Consider the following 20,520-nt stretch of genomic DNA (forward strand, 5'->3'; position numbering starts at 1 on the left):
AAAAGCAGAAAGCAATTTGAGATGTACCATGGAAGAGTTTTTCATCTAGACCAGCAACAGAAATAAAAGATGCTGTGTGAGTTTTTGGAAGTGAATAGTGGTTTTGGGATACTAAAAGGTACCTGTGTACTCAGTAATGTTAAAATATCCAGGTTTTGAGTGTTTTTGAGGTTCTTGATACTGTCTTAAAATCACTAACAGATTTTGAAAATTCAGGCAATAAACTGAGCCTGAAATTGTACTAAAATTAAGGTAGTTTTCCTTGTTTCCCTTTTAATTCATAAAGTCTATTAAAAAAAAAAAGAGTAACCCACAAAGTAATGCTGAAATGGTAACACCATCAGCTGTGCTTTTTAAGCTCACGCAACTCATTGACATGCAAGACATATAGTCCAATAATAAATCTGTAACTTATGTACATTAAAAAAATGCAGAAAATGTCCTGGTGGACAGCAGGATGACCATGAGCCAGCACTGTGCCCTTGTGGCCAGGAAGGCCAATGGCATCCTGGAGTGTATTAGAAGGGGTATGGTTAGTAGGTCGAGAGAGGTTCTCCTTCCCGTCTGCTCTGCCCTGATGAGACCACACCTGGAATATTGTGTCCAGTTTTGGGCCCCTCAGTTCCAGAAGGACAGGGAACTGCTGGAGAGAGTCCAGTGCAGGGCAACAAAGATGATGAAGGGAGTGGAGCATCTCCCTTATGAGGAAAGGCTGAGGGAGCTGGGGCTCTTTAGCTTGGAGAAGAGGGGACTGAGGGTTGACCTCATTATTGTTTATAAATATATAAAGGGTGAGTGCCACGAGGATGGAGCCAGGCTCTTCTCTGTGACATCCAATGGTAGGACAAGGGGTAATGTGTTCAAACTGGAACACAAGAGGTTCCACTTAAATGTGAGAAGAAACTTCTTCTCAGTAAGGGTAACAGAACACTGGAACAGGCTGCCTAGGGACATTGTGGAGTCTCCTTCTCTGGAGACATTCAAAACCTGCCTGGACACTTTCCTGTGTAGCTTCATCTGGGTGATTAGGGGGGGGGATTAGACTAGATGATCTTTGAGGTCCCTTCCAATCCCTAGCATTCTGTGATTCTGTGATATATTAAAGATATATTGTGGATTGTTTTCTATTCACATGTGACCTGTCCATTATCAAAATCCGAATTTTGTTAGGAATAGGGAAAAATAGCTTCTTTGTCTGAAATGCATTTTAAAAACATTTTAAAGATAAAACTTGTCCTTCAGGAAACTGAGATGGAACTTCTTCAGCTTGTTGACACATTTCCTTTTTTTCCAAACTTTTTTTCATAAAGCCATCTCTAGCATTTTTCATATGATGTCTTTTGTTAATGCATTTTATTTAACAGTAAGCTCTTGCAGATCATATTGTATTTTCATTGTTGGTGCTGTAGTGGTACAAATACGTGCTCAGTTTGACTCTGTACCTTCACAGGACACACGTCAGTGCACATACTGAGTGATATGCAAATTTAGAACCATGAGATTTTTAAAATAATCCCATGTAGTACAAATAAAAATTAATTTCTAATTTTCTGTCTTGCAAAGTTGATACTTTTTGCTGGGATCACAGAAAAAAAACCTTCAAAAACACATATCATTTTAGGATTATTTTTTAAGGTATAGGAAAAATGAAAGCAAATGCTGATTTGCATGTCTATGGTTTCTGGTGAAATGTTAACCTAAAACAACTGCAGCTGTTATTAATAATGAAAGAAAAGTAGTTTACAGAAATCACTGATTTTATAGTGAAATATACAAGAATGTTGGTGAAACTTGATTATGGAAGTATGAACAGGGAGATAAAATGGGAAAAATGGGGGAGACTGTATTGCTCAATATAGTGTCAGTTGACTGCTGCAGTAGAAGCAGAGCAGGGAGAAATGATTAAGTGGCATTAAAGAACAGATTAATAAGGCTGGGGACTAAGGGCTGAAATGAATTACTTGAAATAGGAAGGCATCATTGAAGGAAGTGTTTCCAAATTTGACCTGTGGAAGATGGAATTGTAAGGAATAAGGCTCCTACTCATGAAAATTAATTGTCCCATCACAATGATAATTTTTAAGGAAATATGCCAAAAATGGGCCAGAATACACTTTTATTTCACCATTTTCTGCAGTTCATCGATATTTTATTCTTTCTGCAAAGTGCCAATTGTGTCACTACATTTCAAGAGGATACAGAGTTCTAAAACTAATTTATTCAATCACACTTAAAGAATATTTACTCTTCAAATTAAGTATTATTAATGTAGATAGTTTACAGGATGGATGGAAGAGCTTACTGTAGAATGGTTACTCCCATCTCGGTTCTTGGGACTGAGTATGAAAACTTTGTGCCTGTTCTGTTCACCTATTTCACCCTGCCCTTGGTGAGAAATACACGTAGGTGTGTAGCATTGCTCATTTCTCATACATCTGTAGATCATGTCCATGTACAGATCAATGTGTAACTTCATTTTTATTTTAAAGTGCGAACGGACATATTTAAAACTTGAAAATTATAACTTTATGGCTTATAGTAATGAGTGGGATTTTGGAAGAGTGATGTAGCAGTGCATCCACAAGCAGTTTTTGCAGGGAGAGGGATTCCTTTGAGACTGGTGGGTACATGAGAGAGAATTACTACAGCCCAATAAAATTTGTTCACTTCCGTGCAGCTTATTGACATCTCATCAGCGTAGAAAAGATACACATTGATCACATCCTCTTTGTGAACATTTGTCACAAAATATTTCAAGCAATCAGAAAGTCCAGATGAGTTATTTGAGGTGCCTGAGTTTTATGAGAGTGGAAGAAGAATTGGCTGCCTCTTCCCTTCTCCCTAACCATTCACACACTAGAAAATTCCGCCAGAACACTGCTGATGTGATCATTCTTGCTCTGTATAGAGAACTGGAGATTTATTTCTTTTGGCCCTTATACCACAATCCTTGACTCATTTTCTTGTGCTGCTTTTTACCCAGACTGCTCTACAGATGCTTACATATTCAATCAGGCACAGCAGTTTGTAGTCCTTTCATTATTCTATTAAACTATGCCATATATAATAGCATGAAAAAAAGCACTCTTCCCAGGACATTTGTTTCTAGGCAAAGCTGAAGGTGCTATTACTGTTTTTACTTAGTCGTTGGAAGTACCATTCTGGTCTCGGTGCATTTAAGCATCTATCTTTATTGAGTTTTCACTGATTTTTGAATATTTGCTCTTAATGTGCAAATAAGTATTTATCATATACTTATTGGTGCAAAGATGCTGTACTTTACTGCAGAGGATATTGTTCAGAGTTGCAAAGACTTAATTGCCTTCTGTCAAGGTGGCAGATGTATGGTCTCATGTTGCAAGGAAACTCTTTCTAAGGCATGAAGATGGACAAAATGTTAGTTACTGTTTTCTTTGAAGCATCAAATGGAAACATAGATTCCAGTGCTACCAAGCAAGATTTTGAACAGGCTTCAGAATTCACCTTTCTGTACACTTCCTGAATGTTGCTCTTTTTGAGTTTCTTCATTTTGTTCCCTCAGAATTTTGAATATTTGATTTATTTTTTTTTAATGCAGAATGTAAAAGCTAGCTAATAGCTGTGTATTTTAAACCAAAGTAGAATCTTTATTTCTGATAATTTTGTTTCTGAGATGATAAATTCTTTGATATAAATAAGAATGAGCATTGCTCTGCTCTCATTTTTTCCATCTACACAGTTTTCAACCCATTTATTGTGATTGACAATAAATAAGTAACAGGAATGTGTGTTACAAGGGAAAGAATGTAGGTAAAGGAGCTAATTAAGGATATTTCAGTCAACAGATATATCAAATAGAATAAGGAATATAAAGGACGCAAATGTGTCAATGAAAAGTTCATGTGCATAGTGGAGTCCATAAAAAATCAGGTTATAAAACACAGTGTGTATTCTGAATCCTGGATTTCCCTTTATGGAAGGCCTTTAGTCTTATTGTTAACTGAAGGAAAATTAGCTTTTTATGTTAAGCAATTCCATGCCTTCATTTCTGATGGGTTTTGTACTATGGAAATGCTGCCTTTCTGTGTTAGTTTATCAGGTTATTTTGGGGATTTGTCCCACTCTCACCCTTTGGAGTGTTCTCGATGGACGGTAAACACCTCATTTTACATTTTGAACAGAAATAGTAGAAAGCTACCAATTTTTGAAAGTCATACGTGATGACAAGAAGAGATAGTAGGGGAGTGAAAAGGAACTTCATTTTTGCTGCTTATTCTATTGTCAGTTCCCAACGCTGGCATACTTAGAGTACTCGTGGGTATTTGGGGTGTGTGTGAGCCGGCATACCTTACACTTCTCATTTCCTAAACAGAAGAAAAGTCCTCAACCCTCCTGCTGCCCCTCCCACTTCCTGAGATTTCAGTCAACTGGATGCTGTGGTCCTTGCCAGCTTTCTGTCAAGTAAGAATGTAGAGGGAAGTGTGTGATTAGCTTTTATATCAAAAAGACAGAACATCGAGATTGAGATTACTGGCTTTGCAATTGATTGGTATCAATGGCAAGATAAGCAGAAAGAATTTCGTGCAGGAACGAAGAATACCCATTGGTTTTAAAATGTGAGTTTTAGGGCATTGCCAGCTGGTGAAGGGAAAGGTGTTTCTGTCCTGGTAGAGAGTAAATAATTACAATTAGTAGTGACTCAGCCAATCACAAAAGATGGTTGTTTTTTAAGATGGTTGTTTTTTGTTTGTTTTGTTTTGTTGTTTTGGTTGTTTGGGTTTTGTTGTTGTTTGTTTGTGGGTGGTTTTTTTTGTTTTGTTTTGTTTTTAGTCATCTGTTTTGGGCTTCAAACCCATAAGTTAACATTTGTAAAGGAAACTTAGAAAGGATCAGCTTTAACTTTTCATTTAGTAACATCAAGCTGGATCTCATATTTATTCTCCAGAATTGGAGAGACTTTCTGATTACATTTCTGGCAATATGTTTCCTCTATTACAGACACCTAAGAATAGCTATTTGAAATTATAAGGACATCCAAGGAGAAAAAGATGGTTTTAACTTCCAGAAAGGCTTAGGCCAGCTATTTTTTTCAGCAAATTCAATTTTATACTTTAGGAATACAAATGGTCAACAAGATTTTACATAGTTAGCAGATGATACGTACGTGTTGAATATCTACTAGACAAGTGACATGGCTAAATAGTTTGCTCTACCCTAAGCAATAATTAAGACAGTTCTTTGGGATATGTCACCCTTTGTCTTGAGTACATAAATCTCTTCTTAAGTCCTTATAAAATTTAGTAACTGGACATTGGGAGAGTTCCTGAATGGGCTCCTCTTTGAATTTGTGATTTTAGATGTGATGAGTTAAAGTGTCCCCTGATTAAAGAGTGGTTATCACTACAGTCTAAAGCAGTGTGAACTGCTTGGTATATCTAAAATTCAGAAATCACAAGTAGTCTGATTCCTGATTAAGGGCAATGATGCTGTAGCTGTGATTTGTGCAGGAAGAAATTGCTTGCTTACTTTTTATAACTGCTTACATTCAAGGATATGGGACTAATGTGTGTTTCTGACGTAAATTATAAATGACACAAGGGATATATGCCAACTCAGTATCAGTGATTTTGTGTATCACATAACAATTGTAATTATGAGGTCCCAAGATACACCACCACTTGGTAGTAATGCTCACCTAGACTCATTTTTTTAGTGAACAATCTAGACAGATATTTTCCATAAGTGATTTAGTACCACGATGGTCATGTTAATAGACAGGTTGTTTCTGTCTGCTTTCTGTTTGGGTCAGAACCAGTCCTGTCAGGTGGAAGCAACAGTAGAGCAAATCGCTTTCTGCTCCTCTATAACAATTAAAGACTGTTTCTTCAAATAACAGATAGCTTTTGGATCGGGAGGAGGAGAGGAAGGTTCAGTATTATTTCCAGTGCATAACTGGTGAAATCCTGGTTAACAAACTCTTTAAATATTAATTGCTACCAGTTTTCTCAGTGACACCATTGTTTCCAGAGTAAGCAAGGTTTACAGAAATAATAATAACAACCACCACCACTTCACTTCATATTTCACTTAGATTTTTAGGTGATTATAGAAATGGTTTGCTCTACCCATTTTGATGTCTCCTTTTTTGTCTTGTCTTTAGAATGCCTTTTTTCTGTTTGACTTTTCTCCCACTCCAACCCGACTTTCAAATCAGTGTTATGGAAGAATGTCAGTGGGTTATTTACAGATCCTCTAATCTGGTATATAGAAACCTATTTTCAGATTTGTTAAGAAGCAATCTGATAAGCCTTCCCCTCTAACAAAAACTTTATTTTCCTATACATTCTTCTAACTGTGCCATGGAAGACTTTAACTCTTTTTTTTTTTTTTTAAAAAAAAAAAAAAAACAACAGGAAACCAATTGCCACTTGTATTGATTACAGATGGAAAACTCTTTTCTATGTGACAGCAAGGTAGGAGGAAATTTATATAGGGAGATCTCCAAATGGTTTCATTGGTTGGCTCCTAGAGAAAATGTGAATTATATTCTTCAGTTGACCAGTTATTTCTCCCTCATTCTGAAGAGTTATATTTATTCTTCTGGCATAATTTTTTACCCTATTAAAAGAAATTTTGGGGACATACATTTTCTACAACAGAATGGGATGGAAATTACTGCTTCTTGTATTGTTATACCTTGACACTAAAAATTATGCTGAAGATACTTAGCACTCAGTAATCTACACATTTAACTTCTTGCATAAGAAAATGGCTTTTATGTGCTCACAATTAGAGTTGGGATTCCTTGTATTTATGATAAGAACAGCTACACTGGATGAAATGAGATTTTTATCTAGCACAGTATCCTCTCTGATAGTTACCAGGAACTGGTGTTAAGAAGCATGATCCTTCTGTGATGTACTTTTCCAGATTGTAGTTATTTGTGGTTTTGGGACTACCTGAGTTAAACTCAGGGTTTCATCTGAGTTATCATATTTGGTGTCCACATATGGAATTAATCTAACTCATTTTTTTAAATGTACTTCAAAAAAGTGTATTTTTCTACACATGTGTAGTGTGTAGAAAAAAGTACTTTTTCATTCTTTTAAGTTTGCATTCTGATAATTTACTGTGTGTTATCTCCTTGTATTGTGAGAAATAATGAATACTGATTTTGTAATCCGTTCATAATTTTATAGAAATGTATTCTCTTTATCGGAGTCATCTTTTTACGAACTGAAAAGTCTTTATTTAGTCTCTTTTCATTGGTGTTTTTGCTTATTCTACTTCCTCTGCAACTCAGTAATTTTATATTTCAGTTCATCTAGAACTCTTGGCTCACATGTAGTCACTTACCAACAGATGAGATTCTGCTAAAATCCTTTTTCATCTAACATTTTGGTTTGAAAACAGTCTTGAAAATTATTCCTAAGGTGGAATGGCAACACCTCTTTCATAGTGAATAGCTGTGAAATATTAATACTTCCTTTGCAGTCTGTGTTGTGGTTCTATCTTTATTTTTCTGAACACTACACAGAATCACAGAAGCATTAGTGGGTCATCTGCTCCAACTCAAAGTAGGATTGTTGTCAGCACTACATCCAGACATTATTTTTTTCTGGATGAGTCATGATACCTCTGGGGATGCAGATTCCACATCCTCTCTGGCCAACCTGTTTCTGATGCTGTACTTCCCTCTTAGTGAAAAAGTTCAGATGTCCAATCTGAAATCTGCTAATCATACCACTTAATTATTTTTTGCCCTCAATGATTCTTGGGCAGTCTTCCTTTATTTCTGACATTAAAAAAAAAAAAAAAAATTAAAAAAATTCCTTCATGCCCTAAGCATGTTGCTCATTAAAAGCTGACTTTTGTATTGTCTTATTCTGGTTTTAAAACTTGGTGGTGGTAATTCTTTCTTTTTTAACATCCTTATTTTGATCTGATTTCCACTTTTTGAAGATGACTTCTTGCATCTAATGCTTTCCTTCATGTGCTAGCTATTGGAGTAACTTTGAAGTCTTTTTGGGTGTGAGTTATGTGTTTGAGTGTTGATGGGGTAACTTGATATAACACTTGCTATTGTGTAATCTGAGTATGCTATGATCACTAACGTAAAATGTTTCTTTTACAGTTATGTGTTAAACTAGGTCTTTTTCTTCATTTAGAATTAAACTCAGACTTGCTTTCCAAATCTGAGCTTTCTGATGAATGGCTGTGATGCATGACTGGGTCTCTTATAAGACACTGAATATCTAGATCAAATCCAGTCTCAAAGGCAATAACTTGAAAATTCTTGTTGCTATTGTCTTGCCTTTAGCTTATAAAATTTTGTTTTCTCGGCTTTATAATATCTTCATCTTCCTGAAAATATGGCTGATACATCAGTAATAGACCTCTATCATGAAGTATAGTGAAGAGGTTTTATTTGACCAAAGAATCCTTTTATGAGGAGAAGGGATAGGAATACCTACTTCTCTATAACTTTCCTTCAGTGTTTTCTGCACTGAGAATTTAGTGTTAGATGCTGAAATACTCTATTTTATCTTGTATTAATAAAGCTTAGAGCTTCATTGTAGATGGGTGTGCTAATAACGTTTATTTTAAGTGGAACTTGCCTCAGGACTCTTCTTTTGTTTCAGCTTTACCTGATGCACAAAAAGAAAAAGGAAACTGTTAAGAGAAATTGAACTACAGCTGTGTCGAGGGTTAAGATTGTGAGGTGACAATCAAACCCTGGCAGATGTATTGTTAACCTCCTCTCCCCCCCACTTCCCCCTTTTTCCCCTCCCTCTCCCCACTTCCCACTCAGGACAGGCGATCGGGAGGGAAAGAAGGACAGAGAGAAGAGAGCTGGAAAAGTTAAAGATGTTTTACTAATGCTACTAATAAGAATAGAGAAAATAATACAAAATATACAAAACCAATCTTGTAAGTCTCAGCAACTGCAGAGCCAGCACCCAAAGTCCTGGATTGGACTCTGTAGCCAACCGGAGCTGGATTCAGTCTCTCACTAGGCCTCCATTCACAGGGACGACCAGCAAGGTCCTCTCCTAATGTCAGCCATGAGGAAAAAGGGAAGGAAAAAGGGACGAGATCCTCGTGATCTCCCACTTTTATATGAAATATTCACGTGAATGGAATGTTATACAGCATTGGTCAGTCTCTCAGTCGTCAGTTTCTCGTTGCCCCTCTCGCGAGATGTCCATCCGTGCTTATCAATAAGTTTGCATTCCATTGCTAGGTTTAACCAAAACATGTGTTGGGTTCTCCAGGAAAATGCAGCTAACATGAAGGCTTTAGCTGACAGGCAAATTCACTAAAAGAGAAACTTGTTTTTAACAAAACCAGGACAAGCTGTTGATGTTGTAGATGAATAACTAGTTTTGAATTACTGCTTTTTCATATTTGTAAATAGTTGCACTGAAAAAAATACACTTACCTAAAGAAAATTGCTTATAAACTAGAATTTGTTTGCTGCCATCTCTGCATTGCCCAGAACACTTGAGTTACAAAAGCTAGTTCTTGTTCCTTGATTATGAATTCTAAACCTTTTGCCAATTCACTCCTCCTGCATCTCAGTGTTGCTTTGACTCCCTGTTTTAATCTGTGTTGTGTATTGACTAACGTACTCATCACTGGTGAGCCCCCACTTTGAATCCTGTGTTCAGTTTTGGGCCCCTCACTACAGGAAAGACATTGAGGTGCTGGAGAGAGTTCAGAGGAGGTGACGAGGCTGGTGAGGGACCTGGAGCACAAGTCTGATTAGGAGTGGCTGAGTGAGCTGGGGCTGTTCAGCCTGGAGAAAAGGAGACTGAGGGGAGACCTTATTGCTGTCTGCAACTGCCTGAAAGGAGGTTGTAGCATGGAGGGTGTTGACCTCTTCTTACAAGTAACAAGTGATAGGACAAGAAGAGATGACCTGAAGTTGTACCAGGTGATGTTTAGAATGGATGTTAGGAAAAATTTCTTCTTGGAAAGGGTTGTCAGGCACTGGAACAGGCTGCCCAGGGAAGTGGTGGAGTCACCATCCCTGGAAGTGGTTAAAAGACGTGTAGATGAGGTTCTTAGGGATGTGGTTTAATTACATTATGGTTGGACTCGGTGATCTTGAGGGTCTTTTCCAATCAAAATGATTCTATGATTCAGTATCTTCCATTTGTTTTCCCCATCCCTGTGCCTTTGCCCTTTCGCTGTGGTCAGTTTTCCCATCATATGAGAAAGTGATGAATATAGAGATTTCTGCCCCTCCCCCAGCTTTCGCAGGTTTGAAATAGAGAGAGCTTCCTAGGAGCCCTTTAATCTTGCACAAAATGTGAGACATATGCTCCCAGATCATGGCCCAGGCATAACAAAAAATGCTTCAGCTCCTTCCAAATAGCAATGCTGCTCTTTGAGAAAGTAGAAAAGGACCTTCATGTCCCACCACTGTAGTGGAACGGTTGGATCCCAGCTGAACCAAGAAAAGAGGGAGAGATTTTCAGATACTGAGCTATTGGGTCATGTCCTTCTGTAGAGAAAGAGAAAAAAATATATTGAATGAATAATCAGAAAGGAAATATTTCAAATTTGCTTTGTTATTATTTAACTAACATTTTCACTAAAATAAATAAGCATACAGTCTGAGCAAAAAAATGCAGAACTTGACCTTTGAAAATAATAGTGCTTTGCAGTAACTGTGATTCAAAAAAACCTACTGTTTGTTTTAATAGAAGTCACCGTTTATACAATGCAATTTTGTAATTATTCTTTGCAGTTTTCTACATCCAGATGGTAAATACTGTCACATTGTTTACTGAGTTCTTTTTTCCTTCTGTTTTGAAAAAACAGGGCTTTTAATCTCTATTTAAAAATTGAATAGTTATACTTTTTAATATTTCTTTTTTTTTTTTTTTTTTTGTCTCTCAACAAGTTAAAAAAGTGTGTGTTACACAGGCTTATTTTTTTCTGTTCCATTTAAAGTTTTCTTCTCCCCAACTTAGACTCCCGTTCGTGTTGCTAATGAGTATATCATCTAAAAATAGATATGTTCATCATTCTATAATATTTTGTATCTTTCTAGATTGGAGGCCAGTGTAATTGTAAGAGACATGTGTCTGGCAGACAATGCAATCAGTGCCAGGAAGGATTCTACAATCTGCAACAGTCAAACCCTGATGGCTGCAGTCCCTGTAACTGTAATACCTCTGGGACAGTCAATGGAGATATTACCTGTCACCAAAATTCAGGCCAGTGCAAGTGCAAAACAAATGTTATTGGTATGTGCAATGCAAGAGTTTGGAGCTATTTTTCTTGTTATCTCTGGCAATAAACCACACTTGATTTCTAAGTGAAAAGTATAGTAAACTTCATTGCTGAAGGCAGATCATAAAAGTGAATGAAATTAACTGTTAAAAAATTATTAATTTAATAATTCTATCAAAATACAGCTTGAAGCTTAGTTTAATCAACCCTTTAGAAGTTTCTTTATGGCATAGCTACATTAGCTTACATAGCTCCGTACTAATAAGTCACAGAAATAACGTAATTTGCTTACTGCATAGATGTTTCTTTTAGGAAATTAACGCTTTTTCAAAATGTTTTATACTTAATGAGTTCTAAGCAAATCGTTTCCATGCTAGTTTTCTTAATAGACCAAAATAAATGGATTTTTTTTTCTCAAAATATTCTGTGCTACAGGGTCCTTTGTGATAAATCTATCCATTTTTTTCTATTATATTTCTTTGAACTGTTCCTATGAAATGCAAAATAAGTCAACATAATTCCACAGATCATGTACATAGCTAGGGTTAGTTATCAAGGGCCACATAATTTTAATTTTGTAATTCAATGCCAAGCTGATTATAATAAACTGCTACCTTCTGTGTTATTTATCATTTTTTTTACAAGACGTGCTTTTTTGTTTGTTACTCCCACAGGTATTTTTCAGAAATTAGATTTGATTATAGCAATTTATTACTTCCAGCGTATTTGAGGGGAGCCACAGCCACATAAGGACAAAATTTATCAAGTGCCCAAAATACACAGTCTATATAATACACTTTGAAATGTTGATGTATGGGAATATTATGCAAGGAGAATTTCCTGATAAAGTGAGCCTTGCATGGTAACTGTACATGTCTCGGACTATACATATGTCTCAAAAAAAAAAAAAAGAGATCCTTTTCTGCTTTGTTATTAACAGAATTAGTAATTTACTTTTTTTTCTTTAGCTAACCATGGTTGTGGGTTGTATTAACAGTGTTCAAGTATATGTAAATTTATTACTCACTGACTTGTGAATATTGATTTATTTGTAATATCGTGTGTCTTTGTTTCTTCTAATTTCTAAAAGCAAATACAAAATACCAACAAATAATGAAAATAACTTTAAACAGGCATAAGTCTGAATAGTTCCTGTCCTCTTTCCTGTGGTATGCCAAGTACCTGTGTTTTCCACATGATAAAAATGGTGTTAAGAGTAAAAAATAACCTCTCTGCATCTTAAACCCATTCTCTACGTTTGATAAAAAGGACTTCAGAGTGTTCTTAATTATATATCCTTTTCCTACATTCATGTTTGCATCTGTGAAAACCTTTCTTAACACAGTGGGAGCTCGGTACACAAGAAATGCACAGTCTGGTTCTCATGTCTTTTTAAATATTTTCTCCCTTTGAAGAAAACAGTAAGAAATTATTTTTATTTCCACTGAAATAGTAGTACAAAAATTGTGTAAACCTATGCTTTCTTGAAATTTATCTGTAACTATGGGGGAGGAGGCTGTAGTTATGCAAGTGTTTGTTCGCAGGATAAAGATCTAATTCTTTCCAGACTGGATTCTCTTTTTTGTTTTCCAAACCAATTGTAAATAAGCTTCTGTGTATTGGAACGTGTGCAGCAAACTTTAACAAAGAGCTTTCCTCTCTGGATTTCTAAATTGGTTTTTAGAGCAATCTGTCTATTGCCATTTTATCTATTTAAACAAACATGATAACAGAAAAATGCAACTGTGGACTGCGGTGTTATGAAACATGAACTGTTAGAGTTAACACAACTGTTAAATCTTACTAATGATTCTATCACCAGTAAAATACATTAGCACCAATAATTTTATTAAAGTAGGTCATTCATCTAGAATAAAAAGGTAGAAGAATGTGAATTAAATGCCAAGCGTGCTAACTCCCCCGTACTTGTTAACATTGAATGTGATGCCCTGTAGGCCTTCCTCAGTATCGTTAGGAATAGATTACCTGTCAGGAATATGTATGGCATATTCAAATAAGCACTGCGCATATTTTTAAAACTGATATGATATGAATCCATGTAGACCAATTTTAATAGTTCAAAATGAGTCATAATTCTTGTTAACAATACAGTTATTTTTAAAATTTGCAGCAATAGTGGTCCTTTTTTATTTTCCTTATTGAAATTAAATGATATGCCTTAGGTGAGTCATTCATCACTGTTAAAGGAACTTGCCTTCTGTTGGAGTTTTTGAGGTTTTATCCATATATATAGTGCATTTCCTATCATTTTTAGTTTTATTTTTCTACATGTGAGTTGCTAGATGGATTTTTTCTATGGGTTTATACTTTTTTAAATGATGACAATATTTTGCTAGAACACTATCTATATTTTTCTGTATGCAACAATTAAGCGATGGCTTCATAGTGAAGGATTTTCCCATTGCAAGGGAAAATACGTAACTGTGAATTTGCATTTTTCATATAATAATCTAGTTTGCTTTCTTGTAATGTACGTTTTATAAACTAAAATACAAATGCCATCCCTTGGGGCAGGGATAAAGCAAGCAATGACTTTGAAAACAAAGCTAATAGAACTGCAGGATGGAGTATAAAGAAAGCAGTTTAGATTTTAATGTACTGCAGGAGTTAGCTAAATCATATATTTAGATAAAAGTATTTCATTTTGGATTATGGAAAACATTTTCTGCTGTCAGTAAGGGCTAACAATAAACACTAACATAAATGTAATCAATGTTAAAACTGAAGTACAGTGTTAAGTAAATCGTTCATGGTAATTAGTCTAACTTGTGTTGTCCTAGAGTATATTTAATGTTTTTAATATAATGTATAATTCTGTTATGAGAACAGATTGAGGGCCCAGTGCAATTCGCTGTATATTGTATTTCTACAATATAGGGTGAAGAGTTCACGTAAGCATTGATTGTGCAACAGGTGCTGTTCTGGGAGACAAAGAGATTAATTCTGATTTGTCTTAGAAATGTTACAAAGAATCTCTTGCAGGAGTATCTTAAATTGCATTGAGTAGCCAGCAGAAATGCATCACTTCTGAAACAAATTGGAAAAGCAAACAGATGTTTGGGATGCCACTGTTATTCAATTGGTTTGTGTAGCCCTGACATTCCTGTTAATTATACTGGTGAAGAATATTAGTCCTTTCATTTATATATATATATATATATTTTTTTTTTTTTAAGTGTAGGAGCATTATTTTTTGTTTGTTAAAATTGAAACTAATAACTTTTCAGCATTTTTTTTTTATTAATACTTTTTCTCTTTCCAGGTCTTAGGTGTGATAGTTGCAATTTTGGATTTAAAGCTCTCAGATATTCTAATGAAGATGGATGTGAGCCCTGTTGGTGCAACAGCCATGGCTCAGTGAACCAATTCTGCAACCCTCTCTCCGGGCAGTGCAATTGTAAAGAACGAGTAAAAGGGCTTCACTGTAATACCTGCATGGACAACTTTTATGGGCTGGATGTAACTGGTTGTAAGGCTTGTGAATGTAACATTGCAGGGTCATTTTCTGGAACTGTGTGTGATGCAAAGACAGGGCAATGTGCATGTAAACCGAATATTGGAGGAAGACAATGTGATGAGTGCCTAGATGGCTACCACAAAGTACAGGAAAATCGTTCCTTTGTTTGTCTCCCATGTAACTGCAATAAGGCAGGTACAGTAAATGGCTCTCTGCTTTGTGACAAATCAACAGGACAGTGCCCTTGCAAAGCTGGTGTCACTGGCCTTCAGTGCAGCCAGTGCATACTCCATACGTACAACCTCAGCATGAGCAACCTCCGTGGCTGCCAGCGTTGTGACTGCGACACTCTGGGCACGGTGGCAGGAACAGTTTGTGACCACATTTCTGGACAGTGTGTCTGTTTGCCTCAGCGTCAGGGGAGAAGGTGTAATGAATGTAAACCAGGTAAGGAAATTGGATGTAGTAAGTTTTGCTTTGTTGGGTATTATCATAGTTCCTACAGTTTTTAATATGTGTTTAGACAGCTTCGTGTCTGACATGTCTCTGATTTATGTTACTGTTTTTCCATTTCTTCCTAAATGTGTGACAAGGAAGTATATACATCCTGGTCTCTATTAAATATTTACTCTATTGCCAGAGATGGTATAATTTCTGTTATTACTACAGTTTCAACATGTCCAAAATAAGGTTAGACCTAGTTCTTCTAGGTATTGAGAAAATATACAAATTGCCACGTCCCGTTGACTGAACAAAAGATAAACTAGAATAGTTTAAAAAGCAGTTATACTCGTAATGAAAAATGTGGATTTGGAAGGCAGAGTGCAAGCTCTTAAGGAAGGGCACTTCATGCACAAAGCTGAACATGGCGGGAGATACAGAGATGGTTGCTTAAACTTTTATGAGGCCAACAGGCGTGCCACTGAAAAAGCATTCACCTGCCTTGGCATGTTGAGGATGTGCTGGTTTTCACAAGGTCTGCTTGCGGTTCAGCCCTAAGAGCAGGTGATACTGCAGCTGCTACATATCAGCTCAAGATTCTGTACCATATTACTGTAAATGGAATTTAAACGATCATTATAAGTGAGAAGCCCTGTAGTTACATTTCAGTGTTTTTGTTTTAAAAAGGAGGTGAGTAAAGTGAAACTATCGGTAATATTAACCTACCCTTAGTAATAATATTAAACAGATAGATTTAGTTCAAGTTAAATACATAGGCAATTTATTAAAGTAGCAGGTCATATTAAAAGGTACATTATAGCTCCATTGGTTTTTAATATGCCATTCAATAATTTGAACAGAGGTTAAAAAAGCTGCTTAACCTCCATTAAGTATTTTTAAAAATACTTTCATTTAAATTATTTTAGGTACATATACTAATAAATAAGGCAGCATTCTGTTTTTCTTAGTTCCTCCTCCAGTGCTATTTGACCTGCTAACCCTCTGCAGCAGCCACTTAATCAGAGATCGGCAGAGGAGTGATGTCAAGGCTTCCCGAATCACTGACCGCCCTTGTCCTTGAAAAAGAAAGGTCAGGGTTTATGCAGAACTAAATGGTTTAAAAAGGTTTAATTGATAGTGTGAACAGACTGCTTTGTAGAAAAGCTTACATGGCACTCGAAGGAATACTTCCACAATTGTTCCTGTTAGAAAAGAATGGATTTTAAAAAGTACATCTTGCTGTAAGAATTATTTTTACATTTCCTAAGTAATTAGTGCAAACATGTATGTGCTGAGCACTGAGCTCTGTTCTGCAGGTGACAGTGTAAGTCCTCATTGTTGTAAAAGCAGTGTATTGCTATGAGTGTAGCACAGTGTACTATGGTCATTTCACTGACGTTTTAGTGTTGATCCTTGTATGAGCTCATTTAGACATTTAATATATCTAACTTTATATGTATAATCTTTGTTAATATGTTCCAAAGGAGAGTTTTCTATAAAACAGGGGTGGGTATAAACTGCTAGTAATACTGGTGTTAAGGTGGAGAAACATGAGAATTTAGTTGGTTTCCAGTACTCTAAACATATCTTATGGCTTTTCCTTGGGACAAAGATAAGAAAACGTATTCCACGTATATATGTAGCCAAAACAGCCTAATTAAAAGCATGCAATGACTTAAAACTGGCAACTCTGAAAACATACTGAGGACTTCTTAGGCTGTTGGGACATTTGAACTCTGTGGTCTGAGTTTCCTTGGTGGAACACAGGTCATGTGTCCTTTTTCAGTCTGCGTAATTATAAGTATGCTACAGTTATATTTAAAATAAAGTCCCATTGTAGCACATGATCTGTGTGTTTTGATAATTTTTGAAATCCCTCAAATTTTATCAAAATGCAGGAACAGTTGCCAATGGAGAAAAATTCAAACTGGATGTAAATTCAGGAAATTATAATGAGATTTAAAAAACCACATTTTTCTCATTTGCTTGTTCTTATGCAAGTAACATTTTTTATAAATTTCTGTACATTTTAATCTTTTTTAAACTAATAGTGTGTGTAAAGAGAGGAACGCTTGATCCTAGCAAGAAAGCAAATGAAAGAGCAGTTTTACCTTGTATATAAACTTGCTTTTGAGATGTCCTAGGTTGCAGTGCTAGAAAATGGATCTTTCCAGCCCCCAAATAGTTCTGTACTCAGTGACCACAGCTTTTCATGGAGCGGTACATAGTATGGAAAGGTGCAAACCAGCATCCAAGATGTGTGGCTGGGCACCAGTACTGAGTTTTGGGTATGTACTCACTCTCTTCTTGGACAGGAAAATGTGGATTATGTTGTGACAATATTGTCAGTGTTGTTAACTGTGCACTTTGAAGCACAGACTGCGTTTAAGAAATGAGCATTACTGCCCTAGTTGGTAAGCATATTGAAGTGCTAAAGAATTGTTCAGATGTTCCTTCTCTATAAGCTATACAGTGGGAGAAATAGTAAGAGTATGATTAAAAAAGGAAGTGGAATACTTTGCTATGACTTTCATTCTTCCTTTTGAAGAGTACGTTTGATTGACAAATGTGATCAGTTATGGTTGAATTGGAAAAAAATCTGAAAAAGAATAAGCATAATACTAGTTATATACATAGATCTTGTAGAGATTTGCAGTGGCTGTCTTAAAATTGGAAATTGGCTCTATTATACAACAGTGGATCCTTCATAAAGCAACTTTTATGAGCCCTTCTAACCTTGCTGTAAATTAAGCTTGCATTAAGTTGTTTCTTACTCTTTCCTGCCAAATTCTAGGTGGTGGAAGTAAATAATAATAATGGTTATGACAAACAGTATGAATTTGTAATCCACTATCTCTTCTATTTTTGTGTATATTTAATCATATTTACTTATAAATTAGTTGAGGGAAAGACTTTCTCCCATTTTCCTATCCCTCACTTTTATTTAAAAAAAATTACTTGCTACTTATGAAAAAGGATAGTCATGGTAGTATCAAGAAACTTAGTTACACTTTTACAGCATTTGTAAAAGATTCTTATTAAAAAAAAGTCATACCAAACCCTTTATTGTTCTACAGCAGTTTAGGCTGCCTGACATTAGAAAAGCTGGGATATTTAACATTAAGGTATAGATTCTTTATAATTATGAATTTCACTGCCATGACAAAACCAATATATGCTGTAATGATCAATGCTGTTCAGCTAAAATGAATTTATTTGCTAGAGATGTGCTTGTTTACCCACTGTAGTCTTTTCTTAGACATTAGTTTCATGTAGAATTTCTGATGGGCAAGGATCTGTTTTAGCCCGCATGCTTATCATTTACTGCACCTATAAGCTGGGTCCCGAAGAAGTGCTTTGACCTTCTGGAGGAGTCCAGGCTTAAACTTGTTTCCCATCTTCCTGTTACGTTCTTTGAGTGGAGTCGTTCATTGTGCTCAAGAGTGACATTGCTGGGAAATGGTCTTGTCTATTTATGCACAGGATGGGCACTGCGCTGCACAGACAACTGCAGGATGAGATAATACATGCTGCCTCGCTAATAACTTCAAGCCATTGAGTCTCTGTGGTGGCTCCATTCGGGGCCTCTCTGGAATAAAATGCCAACAGCGTGGTTTTTTATGATGCGAATGTATGTTAACTGGAGACTGATATCACTTCACTGTCCACTTGAGATTTATCTCGCTGAGGACCAGAGGCTAAACTTGAACAAAGATTTGAGCAGTAAAATTCTAATGTTTTCAATTTGTTTAGTTCCTCTGCTAGTTGGATATGAGCTCACAGCACAAGACTGCTGCGAAGACGGAGAATACCACCCTAGGGGTGTATATATAAAGCTATCTCTTGTAAGATAAAATAAATAATAAGGCCTTGGGTGATATGACACGTTACAATACAATTTGGAGCTCTTTATTATAAAGCAGGACATTAGAAAGTTGTTGGACAGCAAAAAAGATTTGCTAACTTGGAATATGACTAAGAAGAAACTGTTTGAACTGGAGAGAGAATGGAAAGTATCTGAGGACTCTGTGCAAATACTGTATATAAGAGTAACTGTTGAAATTCTTCTACTGAAGCTGTTCAATGATAATTAATAGTAACCAGCTGCTGGGGACAAACTCCTATCAATGGCCCTGTCTTAGGATTGATGTTCAAAGACAGGTACCTGCAGTTGACAAGTGCTAGTTAATACTGTGTTATTAGGTTGGTGCAAAAGGAATTGCAGTTATTGCATTGTTGAAACTTGGAATACATTCGTAAATTAATGTGGCAATGTTCTACATAATTTAATGCTATTTTCTCACTTTGTATTTTACTTCTGACTTATTACTTGCTGTTTATTTTATATTTAATTTAGACTATGGAAATGATGTTAGACAAAAATTTGAGTTCAAAATGGATTGTAAAGCAGCGGAGAGAACTTGCATCATCAACAGTGCATTTGGCCCAGGAACTGCAAATGAATGTACAGTGCAGTGGGGGTTCAAAAAGTTTCACAGAACATACGAGAGCCTTGAAGATGAGTATAGTGGCCAGCTATTGGAAATTGACAATGACCAATGGAGAGCAATCATCAAAGCTGATCCTTCTACAACCATATGAGAAGTTGCCAAAGAACTCAATGCCGACCATTCTATGGTTGTTCAGCTTTTGTAGCAAATTGGAAAGGTGAAAAAGCTCAATAAGTGGGTGCCTCCTGAGCTGACCAAAAAAAAAAAAAAAAAAGGTCATTTTGAAGTGTCATATTCCCTAATTCTACACAATGACAATGAACCATTTCTCGATTGGATTATGGTGTGCAAGGACAAGTGAATTCTATACGACAACCAACAATGACCAGCTCAGGGTTGGACTGAGAAGAACCTCCAAAGTGCTTCCCAAAGCCAAACTTGCACCAAATAAAGATCACGGTCCCTGTTTCATGGTCCGCTGCCTCTCTGATCCACTACAGCTTTCTTAATCCTGGCAAAACTATTCCATCTGAGAAGTCTGCTCAGCAAATCAGTGAGATGCACTAAAAACTGCAATGCCTGAAGCATTGGTCAACAGAAAGGGCCCAATTCTTCCCTACGACAACAACCGACTGCATGTTGCACAACCAGCGCTTCAAAAGAGGAATTAATTGGGCTATGAAGTTTTGCCTCATCTGCCACATTCACCTGACCTCTCAGCAACTGACTACCACTTCTTCAAGCAACTTGACAACTTTTTGCAAGGAAAATGCTTCCACAACTAACAGGGTGCAGAAAATGCTTTCCAAGAGTTCACTGAATCCTGAAGCACGGATTCTTATGCTACAGGAAAAAGCAAAATTATTTCTCATTGGCAAAAGTGTGTTGGTTATATTAGTTCCTATTTTGATTAATGAAGATGTGTTT

At 36.2% G+C, this 20,520-nt stretch overlaps 1 protein-coding gene across 2 annotated transcripts in view; it reads left to right on the forward strand.

Moving 5' to 3' along the window:
* Positions 1-20,520, forward strand: part of USH2A (usherin) — a 386,355-nt gene that overhangs the window by 55,128 nt on the left and 310,707 nt on the right. For both annotated transcript variants that reach the window (XM_071805984.1, XM_071805985.1), the window contains exons 12-13: positions 11,042-11,237; positions 14,507-15,148. In XM_071805984.1, the coding sequence (XP_071662085.1) occupies positions 11,042-11,237; positions 14,507-15,148 (838 nt within the window). The remainder of the gene's footprint in view (positions 1-11,041; positions 11,238-14,506; positions 15,149-20,520) is intronic.

Source organism: Patagioenas fasciata, chromosome 3 (assembly GCF_037038585.1).
Source record: "Patagioenas fasciata isolate bPatFas1 chromosome 3, bPatFas1.hap1, whole genome shotgun sequence".
NCBI lineage: Eukaryota > Metazoa > Chordata > Aves > Columbiformes > Columbidae > Patagioenas > Patagioenas fasciata.